We start from the raw sequence: 12923 nt of genomic DNA on the forward strand, positions 1-12923 counted from the left end.
ACATTCTTGCTCTTGAGGGAGTGCAGCGTAGGTTTACAAGGTTAATTCCCGGGATGGCAGGACTGTCACATGCTGAGAGAATGGAGCAGCTGGGCTTGTACACTCTGGAGTTTAGAAGGAGGAGAGGGTATCTCATTGAAACATATAAGATTGTTCAGGGCTTGGACACGCTAGAGGCAGGAAACATGTTCCCGATGTTGGGGGAGTCCAGAACCAGGGGCCACAGTTTAAGAATAAGGAGTAAGCCATTTAGAACGGAGACGAGGAAACATTTTTTCTCTGCCTCAGAGGGTGGTGGAGGCAGGTTCTTTGGATGCTTTCAAGAGAGAGCTAGATAGGGCTCTTAAAAATAGCGGAGTTAGGGGATATGGGGAGAAGGCAGGAACGGGGTACTAATTGGGGATGATCAGCCATGATCACATTGAATGGCGGTGCTGGCTCAAAGGGCCGAATGGCCTACTGCTGCACCTATTGTCTATTGTCACATCACCACCTATATCTCTTGTTTCCCTTATCCCTAACTAGTCTGAAGAAGGGTCTCGACCCCAAACATCACCCATTCCTTCTCCCTAGAGATGCTGCCTATTCCGCTGAGATACTCCAGCTTTTTGTGTCTATCTTCACTGAAAATATGAAACCAGGAGGGATTTTATATCAATCTACCACCTTAACACAGTTAATATACCATTGTGTCAAAAAGACAGAGCAAAAATCAGTAACTTGCAACCAGCATTAAAAGAAAGGCACACAATTAATAATTCCTCCACAGCCACAGGGGGCATCAAATTGGTTTTAAGCTAGCACATTTATTCAGAAATGTAGATTACTGTTATAATGTGGGAAGTGCGACAACAAGTTCCACAAACAAAATGTGATATTAACTACAAAAATTATATTTAATTGTCTGAAAATTTTGGTTACATGCAGTTTAAGTTGTGTGATGTATCAGTGTTCTTTATGATAGAAACAAGTGAAAAAAGAGCTCTCTTCTGTCAAGCAAATGTTGCAAAATCAAAGCAGCATCAACACACCAATGTGATATATTGTGATGTATTCAAGAGAGAGTTAGATATAGCCTTAGGGCTAACCGAATCAAGGCATATAGGGTGAAAGCAGGAATGGGATACTGATTTTGGATGATCAGCCATGATCATATTGACTGGCTCGAAGGGTTTAATGGCCTACTCCTACACCTATTTTCTATGTTTCTATATTTTCAATGTTCACGTATCCTAATTGTTTTATGATTGAATATTAATTTGGGAAATTATTTCACCTTGGGTCACCTATTCATCTCAAAAATTGTCCTACATTTTCCTGCTTTGGTCCAGCAAGGCCAAACCTGTTGACTGGCCCAATTGCTTAGGCCCAATTTGGCTTGGGAGCCTTTAATGATTTCATTGGATATGTGGCTGGGTCAGAACAATCGGGAACCCTTGCCCATATAAAGTGCTCAATACACCTTTGGTGGGTGCCAAAGCTGTGCGCTCCTCCACCCTAACCCCCATCCCGCACTTTTTAGTTAGTCAGAGCACTTAGCTGACTAGAATGAAATATAGAAACTTTCAACATATTTTTTTTAAAATTAATCAGTTCAAAAATGTTAAAGCATTTTTAACGCTATAAAATTACCTTCAATACAAATTTAGCTAATTAAAACCATTCTTACAAACACAGATAATTTAACAAAATAATTGTCTTATTCTTCCCTTCTTTCCAAACAGCTGCAACTGCTCCATTCTATGAGTGGCTTGTGGATCCTGTGCCAGGATAGACCTGGCACAGGATCTATGAGCAGATTCCCCAATGTAAATGCAAGGGAATTTCAACAAGTTTATGCTCCTGCCACTGGACTCCATGCTGAGTCCAGCAGGGAGACATGCTGACAGCTGGAATCTGTCAGCAAGTTCACATCCCAACTTGTTGGCATCTTCATGGCCCCTTGAGTTTCTCAGGAAATGTTTATCTGCTTTCTCATTTTCACTTGGAAACAGAGGAGACATGTGCAGTGCCATTGCTATCTATTTATCTCTAATTATTTTTCTTCAATCAATGCATTCATCCCAATAATAATGTGTATTCAGCTTATTTTAAACTCATTCCCCTTACATGACAACACACATCACATAAGCTGCATGTAACCAAAACTTTCCAACAAATATCATTTATGTGGTTAATATCATATTTTGTTTGTGGAGAAGAGACCTTGTTTTATTTCTTTGGCGCCTCTTTCAATGCAAGTTTGGAAAAAACTTGGAAGGAAAGACTTGCATTCCTGTAGCTCTTTCACATCTTAATGACATCCTAAAGTCCACAAGAACAAAATAAGTAAGTTTGAAATGTTGTCGTTTCTCTCCGGCAGGAAATAAAATCGGACAGTTAGCAGTTTGCAAACTCCTACAAAAAAACAATTTGGGACAATCTTCTTGCTTTTCTTTAGAATATTCCATAGATTCTCTGAATCTATTTGAGAGAATAGAGGAGGCCAAGTTTATTCTCTATACAGTAAAAAATGTAGATGCTGGAATCTTGACCGAAACACAAAGTGCTGGCGGAACTCAGTTGGTCAGACAGCATATATGGAGAGAATGGGCAGGTGATGTTTCGGGTCAGATCCCATCATTTCTTCAGACTAATGAAGGGTTCTGACTCGAAAGGTTGCCTATCGATTCCCCCCAGAGATCCTGCCTGACCCATTGTGTTCCCATTTTTCCCCTTCCACATATTTCTTCCTCTGGCTTCACAATTGTCATCTATTTTATCCTTTTCTCACACCTTTTTGTCTTTTCATCTCTGGCCTTTGACCAACCATCTGCCTATTCAAGCCCCCCTTTTCTTGTCCATCTGTCACTTGCTGGGCTTCGTCCTGCTTCTCATCTCTTCCAGCCCTTACCCACCCCCCACCACAAACAGTCTTAAGACCCACTGAATTACTCCAGCATTTGTTTTTGTTTAAATAAACGAGCATCTGCAGTTCCATGTTTTCTACGTTATGTAATTGTATTATGTTACGAATTATCCTTTGACAGAACATGTATTTGACATGTGTGAATAATGAAATGAGAATTTATTTAAGATTTTAACATACAAATTACCCAATTTTTCACCTCCAGTTGTTTGGTAGCACAACTCAATCTGACACCTTCCTGTGTGCATTAAATCCAAGGGCAGCTTCAGATGTCTCACCTATGCCCTATCTGTGAGCTTCAGTCCACATTGTCCCCAGATGCTTTCATGGCTTCAGGCGCCCCTATCCTGAAACTGTCCAGAATCCCATTTCTTGATTGCTTCTGGGTTAGCTGCTTTTCTCCATAAAGCAGTTTGATATGCTTTCTCTAGAAAAAGGAAATCCAAGGGATTTTTTACCCATAGTAAAAAACATGTTTGCAAATTTTCAGGCTTATGATATTTAAATTAGGCATTACAGAGGGATTTCAACAAAATAAATGAAAATAGTAAATTGCTCAATGTGTAAGAAAGAACTGCAGATGCTTGTTTAAACTGACGATAGACACTTCTAGATAGGCTGAAGAAGGGTCTCGACTGGAAACGTCACCCATTCATTCTCTCCAGAGATGCTGCCTGTCCCGCTGAGTTATTCCAGCTTATTATGTCTATCTTCAGAGTACATTGCTTACTCTGCAACAATAAATGCTAAGGAAGTGAATCCATTTGTGCTTGTCTTTTATTCATAAGATCTGCAGGCTTGAAGCATAGAGGAAATGTTCCCTGGATGAATGGTCTAGAATCAGTGGTGATAATCTGAATAAATGGGATAAACATTGAACTCAGAACAGCACAACCATGATACCATATTAAACTAATCCCATTTGCTTACACATAATCCATATCCCTCAAATCTTTGCATATTCATGTGCCTGTCTAAATACTTCTTAAATGTCACTATTGTACCTCATTCCACCAATCTTCCTGGCAGTGCATTCCGGCACCTATTCCACACACTCTATTTAAAATTTCCCCTCTCATTTTGAAGCTTTACCCAGTAATATTTGACGTTTCTACCCTGGGTAAAAGACTCTGACTATGTCTGTTTCTAATAATTTTATGAACCTCTATCAGGTCCTCCCTTGGCCTCTGACACTCCATATTTTGCTTGGGCAGCTTACAACCCAGGGGTATGAGAATTAATTTCCCTAACTTCAAGTAACCTCTGCATTTCCATCCCTCCCCCATCCAAGTCACACCAGCTTTTCGTTCTCACCTATCAAACAGTTAACAATGACCTGTTTCCTTTATCATTGTTACCTTTTTGCATATATTTCATTCATTTGTTCGATATCTCTCTACATCATTGTCTATATCTCTTGTTTCTCTTTTCCGTGACTTTCATTCTGAAGAATGGTCTCGATTCTAAACATCACCCATTCATTCTCTCCAGAGATGCTGCCTGTCCCGCTGAGTTACTCCAGCATGTTGTGTCTATATTCAGGCCAATCGTATATTAGTCTGACAAACACTTAGACATACATATCAAAAATGTGCAAAGATAATGCAGTTTATGCAGCTGAGATTTGCTAACTCAGTATATGCTAAAATCTATTCAGTCACCCTGCTTAATGAATATACACGGGAGCGCTATGAAATTATTTGGAAAGTCAGATAATATGTTTTTTGAAATTCCAGAAATATGTATATATTAACAAAGTCAAAAATCAGCCAAGTACAGAGCCTGCCAGCTTTATCAGAGAGCTTCAGCAGCTAAAAGATTCTTGCACCTCAATTCAATTTAAGTAAATCTGTATTATCTCAACAGTAAAGCATTTGAATCTGTAATCCTATGTCATACTAGGAGCCATTCTTAAAATAATAATCACTTGGCTTGTTCTTCTCACAGCTGCCTAACTTTATCAACACCACCCTCCCGCCGCACGAGCAGGTGACAGCTCAGGAGATAGACAACTATTTTCGCCAGGAGTTAATCTACAAGAGGAATGAAAGAATGGGCAAAAGGGTGACAGAACTTCTGGAGGCAAACCCAGATAAAAGCTTTTTCTTTGCATTTGGAGCAGGTATGTGGAATGATCCCTTATCCCTCGGGGCCCTTGAATCGTCAAGGTACTCCGAGGTACTTTGTCATTCTGTCCAAGCTTGGTTCTTAAAGGTGTGTAGCCATGGATTGGTGCTGCAGATATCTAATGCTCTTTGCTTTAAACCAGCTCTTCCATGTGTCTGTGTAAAACATGGATGCAAACAATAATTAATTGATCAACTTTTAAATCAGATGTACTACAGATTTATAATCATTGTCTTGAAGAAATTAATTTGAGAAAAAGTTTTTGGGAATTTATTTTCTGGAATTTTGCATTCCTCTAATAGGCAATTGCACATTTAAATGATAAAAGTGAAGAAAGGTTTCACAATTAAAGGACCCATAAACAATAACCTGATTTATCCAAAAAACATTGTTTATCAATTCTAATTTCAACTAAATTGATTTTCTTTTTTGAAGACAATTTATTTGAAATAAAATGAAATTAAAACAGAGGCATAATTAATATGGAATTGTAATTCCTTGAGATTTGGGTTTGTTCAAAGCTGCTCCTGTGCACTGATAAGTGCAATCTTTGTTCAAAGTGCAACATATCCATGAACACGTGTTGTGTTTGCTCAGGATCGAGTCACAGAACATGTTCATCTGAATTATCCGGCATGCACTGACACAGTCCGCGCTACCTCAGCACAATTTACACGCAGTAAATCCACATTATAACAGGAGGGGAAATGGTGTCCATTATTGCCATTGTCTGCTATATTTGAGTACAGTATTATCATTATTAAAGTAGTAGAAACAAACGACTGCAGTTGCTGGTCAAAGCACAAAAGGACACAATGTGTTGGAGTAACTGTGAGGCAGCATCTCTGGAGAACATGGAGAGGTGAGTTTTAGGTCGAGGTCCTTCTTCAGGATCTCAGTCTGGAACTATCGCCTGGAATCCAGGTGAGTTGATGTTCTTGGCCGGTTGGCAGCCAGGGAAGAGGCAAGGATCGGTGGAGTCAATGATTACGGCTCACGGGTGGCTGGAGCGCAGGTAAGGATCAGTGGTGGCGGTATGGCCTGTGGTGGGCCAGTGGTGGCAGCAGAAGGTCCCAAGTGGAAGTGGTGTGAGCTGGGGATGGCATGGGCAGTGGTGCTGTAAGCGGCAGGTGAGACAGCAAGAGTCGGAGGCAGCACGGCAGCTGTTGATAGATCGTCCGCTATATCCAAAAACCATTATAAAGAGGTCCATTAAAACACGAGTAGACAAAAAATGCTGGAGAAAATCAGCGGGTGAGGCAGCATCTAGAGAGAAAGAATTGTCGATGTTTCGGGTCGAGACCCTTCTTCAGATTGATGTCGGGGGGGGGGGGGAAGAGAAAGGAAGAGGTGGAGAAAGCAGACTTGTGGGAGAGCTGGAAGGGGGGGTGGGAGGAGGGAGAAAAGCCAGGGCTATCTACAATTAGTGGAGTCAATGTTCATACCACTGGGGAGTAAACTACCTAAGTGAAAGATTAAGTGCTGTTCCTCCAATTTGTGCTGGACCTCACACTGGCAATGGAGGAGGCCCAGGACAGAAAGGTCAGAATGGGAATGGGAGGAGAAGTTGAACTGCTGAGCAACCAGGAGATCAGGTTTGTTCATCTACAATTGTATAGGGCTCTAGTAAGACCACATCTGGAGTATTGCATACAGTTTTGGTCTCCTAATTTGAGGAAGGACATCCTTGTGATTGAGGCAGTGCACAAGATTGATCCCAAGGATGACGGAACTGTCATATGAGGAAAGATTGAAAAGACTAGGCTTGTATTCACTGGAGTTTAGAAGGATGAGGGGGATCTTTTGGAACCTATACAATTATAAAAGGACTGGACAAGCTAGATGCAGAAAAAATGTTCCCAATGTTGGTCGAGTCCAGAACCAGGGGCCACAGTCTTAAGACTGAGGTGAGAAAAAACTTTTTCACCCAGAGAGTTGTGAATTTGTGGAATTCCCTGCCGCAGAGGGCAGTGGAGGCCAAATCACCGGATGGATTTAAGAGAGAGTTAGATAGAGCTCTAGGGGCTAGAGGAATCAGGGGATATGGGGAGAAGGCAGGCACGGGTTATTGATTGGGGACGATCAGCCATGATCACAATGAATGGCGGTGCTGGCTCGAAGTGCCAAATGGCCTCCTCCTGCACCTATTTTCTATGTTTCTATGTTTCTATGTTAGTACGAATTGAGCGGAGGTGTTGGGTGAAGCGATTGCCGAGCCTGCACTTGGTTTCGCCGATGAAGAGAAGTTGACACCTGGAACAGCGGATGCAGTCGATGAGTTTGGAGGAGGTGCAGGTGAACTTTTGCCTCACCTGGAAAGAATTATTGGGTCCTTGGATGGAGTCGAGTGGGAAGGTAAAGCGACTAGTGTAGCATTTAATCGATCCATTAAAACGAGGATTTATTGTAGTATGTTTACGAATCACCTTTTCAAGGAGAATCTGCATTTGGCAGACTTCCTACTTACTGTTAATGGTGTAATAATCAATTCCCAGAGTAATAATGATAATCCGTTTGGTTGCTGCGTTGAAGACCTCTGTTGCTATTGATAACAACTGAAGATGTTCCAAGGTGTTATACTGACACGACTCTTCACTACTCTTCTCACTGATCTCAACTCACAATAAGCGGATTGCAGCAAATGGTGAAGAGCTTATTTTACTTCCACCTTTGTCCACTATATCCTGGCGAGTGCAAAGCCCATATATTCACTCATGCGACCGTATGGTGTGGAACAGACTCTGAGCACAACTATGTTTAGGTTAATGGCAACTAATGCCTCTGAAAGTAGATATTTATTTTGCCATTTTGCAAACACAGTTAAAAAGAATTGCCCTAAAACTCATTGGTGTACCAAACAAAAATACCCTCCATCAAAAGTCAGCCCGGTTGCAGTAATGTTGTTACTGACCCGTACATATTCTAATTCATATTTACACCACACCAATGTAAAATTGATCTTTATGTTATCCCTATTTCTTTGAAATGCAACATTTTGCCTTCAACAATTCATAACTTAAAAGATACCGCCAAAAACATAACAGTGTGGGAGGGACTCCGTATCTAAACAAACACACATATTTATTAGGAATTTTATAGGGCTTTCATTTGAGAAGGAATGTTTTACTGATTGGCACTGTGGCCATGTTAGCATTTTCTTTTTTTTACACAAGTTGTGAGCAGACATGAAATGATGTGCATTAGTCATGTTTCGAAATAACTATTTGAATTATTTTCATGAAATCCTGTAGCACAGAATGTATGTTTCCTTACATTATGCTTCAGAGAAATAGAGAATGATTGATTCATTGACTTAATAGATATTTGATTCATTAATGGATATTTTAAACTAAATGTGTTAATTCCTGTAAACACATCAATTACTTTTTAATTGAGGCAAGTGCCAGCCTGTAATAGGGGCATGATAAATGATGACATTGAAAGAGATGGAGATTAATACCCAAAAGGCCCATGTGGCTTTATAAAATGCGAGGGTTTGAATTAAAGTTGCAAAGATTTAAGAGGGACAGGGAATTTTATGATGGTGTTGAAAGTTCATTTGACATTCCCTCACATCTCAAATATCTTTTAGAAAAAGCAAGTTTTGAGAACGTTTTTGTAAAGACCATAATTCTAGAATAATGGAGACATTTGTGTGAGATACGTGGTTTCTTCTATTTGGAGCATTCTACTCTGTAGAAAATGGGAAACATACTTCTTCACTGGGATACTTAAGGATAGCAGTGAAATGTAAAACTATTTTGCTTTAGCTGGTATGCTAAGTCAATATCAGTGGATCCAGGTATTCCTGAAAAACTATAGAGACTGGTGAACTGTGCCTACAGCTCTGCCGCACAAATTAAATGGGAACACAATTGATAGGATGCTAATAGAGAAAGAGTTTTATGTGCAATGAAGTCTCAACAAGAGTTACAGACTGTTTGAATTTGAATGGGATATTCCAGGTTTTTGAGCATATCTGGTCATTTATAAAATGTAAACCACAAACTAAAAATGTTTTTTTTTAATAACTGATGCATATTTTCACATCTTCTAATTTAGATGTATTAATTAATAAAATAGAATGAAATTTCCAATCTGAGAGCAAGCATCAGTTCTCAGTCTCTCTTGAAAGCTTAATTGAATCTGGACATGGCAAACAGGAATTCTGCACTGGAAACTTGTGACAGTGCACTGCGAAAAAGTGAGAAAACGTGTGTTCATGGAGATCGAAGAGAAGTAAAACAGAAATAAAAGGTAATGCACTGAAAGGAAAAGCTACTATTTAGTGAAGCGATCTGATTGATATCAGTGAGAGGATACAGTGGGCCCTCTATAATGTTTGGGACAAAGACCCACCATTTATTTATTTGCCTCTGTACTCCACAATTTGAGATTTGTGATAGAAAAAAATCACATATCACATAACATGCACATTGTCAGATTTTATTAAAGGGTATTTTTATACGTTTTGGTTTCACCATGTAGAAATTACAGCTGTGTTTATGTTTGGCTTCACAGGTGTTTGTAATTGCTCAGGTGTGTTTAATTGCCTTCTTAATGCAGGTATAAGAGAGCTTTCAGCACCTAGTCTTTCCTCCAGTCTTTCCATCACATTTGGAAACTTTTATTGCTGTTTATCAACATGAGAATCAAAGGTGTGCCAACAAAAGTCAAATAAGCCATTATGAGACTGAGAAACAAGAATAGGGACACCTGTTAGGGACATCAGCCAAACCTTAGACTTACCCAAATCAACTGTTTGGAACATCATTAAAAAGAAAGAGAGCACTGGTGGGCTTACTAATCACAAAGGGACTGGCAGGCCAAGGAAGACCTCCACAGCTGATGACCGAAGAATTCTCTCTATAATAAAGAAAACCCCCCGAACACCTGTCCGACAAATCAGAAACACTCTTCAGGAGTCAGGTGTGGATTTGTCAATGACCACTGTCCGCAGAAGACTTCATGAACAGAAACACAAAGGCTACACTGCAAGATGCAAACCACTGGTTAGCCGCAAAAATAGGATGGCCAGGTTACAGTTTGCCAAGAAGTACTTAAAAGAGTAACCACAGTTCTGGAAAAAAGGTCTTGAGCCAAAGATTAACATATCAGAGTGATGGCAAGAGCAAAATTTGGAGGCGAGAAGGAACTGCCCAAGATCCAAAGCATACCTCATCTGTGAAACACAGTGGTGCGGGTGTTACGGCCCGGGCCTGTATGGCTGCTGAAAGTCCTGGCTCGCTTTTCTTCATTGATGATACAAGTGCTGATCGTAGTAGCATAGTGAATTCTGGGAGTGTATAGACACATCCTATCTGCTCAAGTTCAAACAAATGCCTCAAAACTCATTGGTCGGCGGTTCATTCTACAGCAAGACAATGATCCCAAACATACTGCTAAAGCAACAAAAGAGTTTTTCAAAGCTAATAAATGGTCAATTCTTGAATGGCCAAGTTAATCACCTGATCTGAACCCAAATGAGTATACCTTTTATGTGCTGAAGAGAAAACTGAAGGACTAGCCCCCAAACCAAGCATAAGCTAACAATAGCTGCAACACAGGATTGGCAGAGCATCAGCAGGGAAGACACTCAGCAACTGGTAATGTCCATGAATCGCAGATTTCAAGCAGTCATTGCATGCAAAGGTATTGCAACAAAATACTAAAAATGACTTCTTTCATTTACATGATATTGCTGTGCCCCAAACATTATGGTGCCCTGAAATGGAGGGACTATGTAATTTCTGTTGTAATTTCTGTTCACTGTTGTAATTTCTACATAGTGAAACCAAAATGTATAAAAATGGCCTTTATTAAAATCTGACTGTGCACTTTAACTACATGTGATTTTTTTCTATTACAAATCTCAAATTGTGGAGTACAGAGGCAAATGGTGCTGCCTGTCCTGCTGAGTTACTCCAGCATTTTGTGTCTGTCTTCTTTATATTACCTGGTATGCTCAAGAACACACTCAAAGCAATATCGGGAAGATTTGTCAGTGTCCATCTTTCAATATTGAGTGGGTTAGCGGAAATTGCATCTCATATTCTGTGACTCATCCTTTGCTGATGGATGAGATATTTTATTTGGAATGAGTATTGACAGACTGAACAAAGTGGAACCTGTCTAGGCTGGATTGGCAGGTACTGGTTTCCAGGTGAAACTTCCTTAGCCTGTATTTACATTCAGCATAAGTAATAAATTGGGCCACGTAATAAAAAGTAGATATTTTTTAACCAAGATTTCTTATCTTCACAAAGTTGTTACTGCATATGGACATATTTTTGGCACTGTTTCAAAGTAGCTTCTGAGCATCCCTTATAACCCTGGCTTCCCACCATGGATTTGTTTTTTGGTTGCCAATGTGCCTCAGCAGATCATCTTTGGCATTCATCAGGAATTCGTACCGAATGACCTTGTGGTCCCATGAAAGGAACAGCATCATTCTGGCAGCAAAGCACAGAATAGAAAACTATGCATTTAATGTTTTGAGCTTGCAGTGGAAATGCTTCCGTTTCTTAATGTGTACCTCTAGTCTGGTACCAGAAGTAATGCGGGGCTGGAACATTACTGCAGTAGGCATGGATGATTTTAATTGCCATGTAGGTTGAACTAATCAAATTGGCATGGATAACCTTTACAGAGTCCAGAGTCTTTATAGAGTCACAGAGTTTATTTGGGCTGGTTTCTTGGTGCAATACATTAAGGATCTAACCAGGGAGCAAGCTATTTTAGATCTGTTATGTGACAGAATTAATTAACAAATGCTAAGGAAAGGATCCCTGAGGAAAAACTGATCAAGGTGTGGTGGACTTTCAAATGCAGTTTGAGTATCGGAAATGTTGATCTGTAATTACTGTCCTAAATTTAATAAAGGCTGATGATAATAGGATGACAGATTTGATCAAGAGGTGTGGGCAAATCAATTAAAGGATAAGGCAGCAGATTAGTAAAGGCAGTTATTTAAGGAGATATTTCATAAATCTTGGCAAAGGTATGTTCCGGTAAGAAAAGAGAGTTCTATTCAAGAAGAATGCATGTTAACTAAGAATGTTAAGATGAAATGAATTTGGAAAAAAAAGGCATACAATATAACAAACATCAGTATTATTAAATTAAAGATTGGTAAATTTTTGGGGATCAGCAAAGGATGGCTGAAAGAATTATTAAGAGGGAGAAGAGAATTATTAAGAGTGAGTATGCGAGCAAATGATATAAAACAGACAGCATGAATTTCTCGAGTAAAGTAAAAAAATAACAGTGTAGCTAAGTAAACATTGATCCCTGAGAGCATGAGTCTTGGGAATTAATACAGGCACTCCCCAACTTAAGTAAGGGTTACATTCCATGAACTCTTACATAAGTCAGATATTACTTAAGTCAGAATCACCGTCCCCATCCTCTGCCTGAAATAAATCACGGAGTTGAAGAGGGGTCTCGACCCGAAATGTTGCCCATCCATGTACTCCAGTGATGCTGCCTTGCTCGCTGAATTACTCCAGCACTTTGTGTATGTTACTGAGAGTGATAACTGCTTCAGCGGCGTCCAGATGCATCCAGGGCACTCTCTGCGGCGCGTAGCCTTCAGGGTAAGCTCTGCTGTCATTGCTGACTTCTTTCCGATGTAAACTCGAGTGGTCTTACAGTGTTATGGAAATTACAAACTACCTTGATTGCACTAGGAACTAGGTACAGAATTGTTTACGTAGGTGCAAATTTGTATAGAAACATAGAAAATAGGTGTAGGAGTAGGCCATTTGGCCCTTCGAGTCAGCACCACCATTCAATATGATTATGGCTGATCATCCAGAATCAGTACCCTGTTCCTGTTTTTTCCCCATATCCCTTGATTCCGTTAGCCCCAAGTGCTATTTCTAACTCT

At 40.0% G+C, this 12923-nt stretch overlaps 1 protein-coding gene across 1 annotated transcript in view; it reads left to right on the forward strand.

Annotated features, from left to right (window-relative positions):
• The window catches only part of trabd2b (TraB domain containing 2B), a 334868-nt gene that overhangs the window by 180784 nt on the left and 141161 nt on the right, over window positions 1-12923 (forward strand). The window contains exon 4 of the mRNA XM_055641817.1: window positions 4856-5030. Within this exon, the coding sequence (XP_055497792.1) occupies window positions 4856-5030 (175 nt within the window). The remainder of the gene's footprint in view (window positions 1-4855; window positions 5031-12923) is intronic.

This window comes from Leucoraja erinacea, chromosome 10 (genome assembly GCF_028641065.1).
Source record: "Leucoraja erinacea ecotype New England chromosome 10, Leri_hhj_1, whole genome shotgun sequence".
Classification (NCBI taxonomy): Eukaryota; Metazoa; Chordata; class Chondrichthyes; order Rajiformes; family Rajidae; genus Leucoraja; species Leucoraja erinaceus.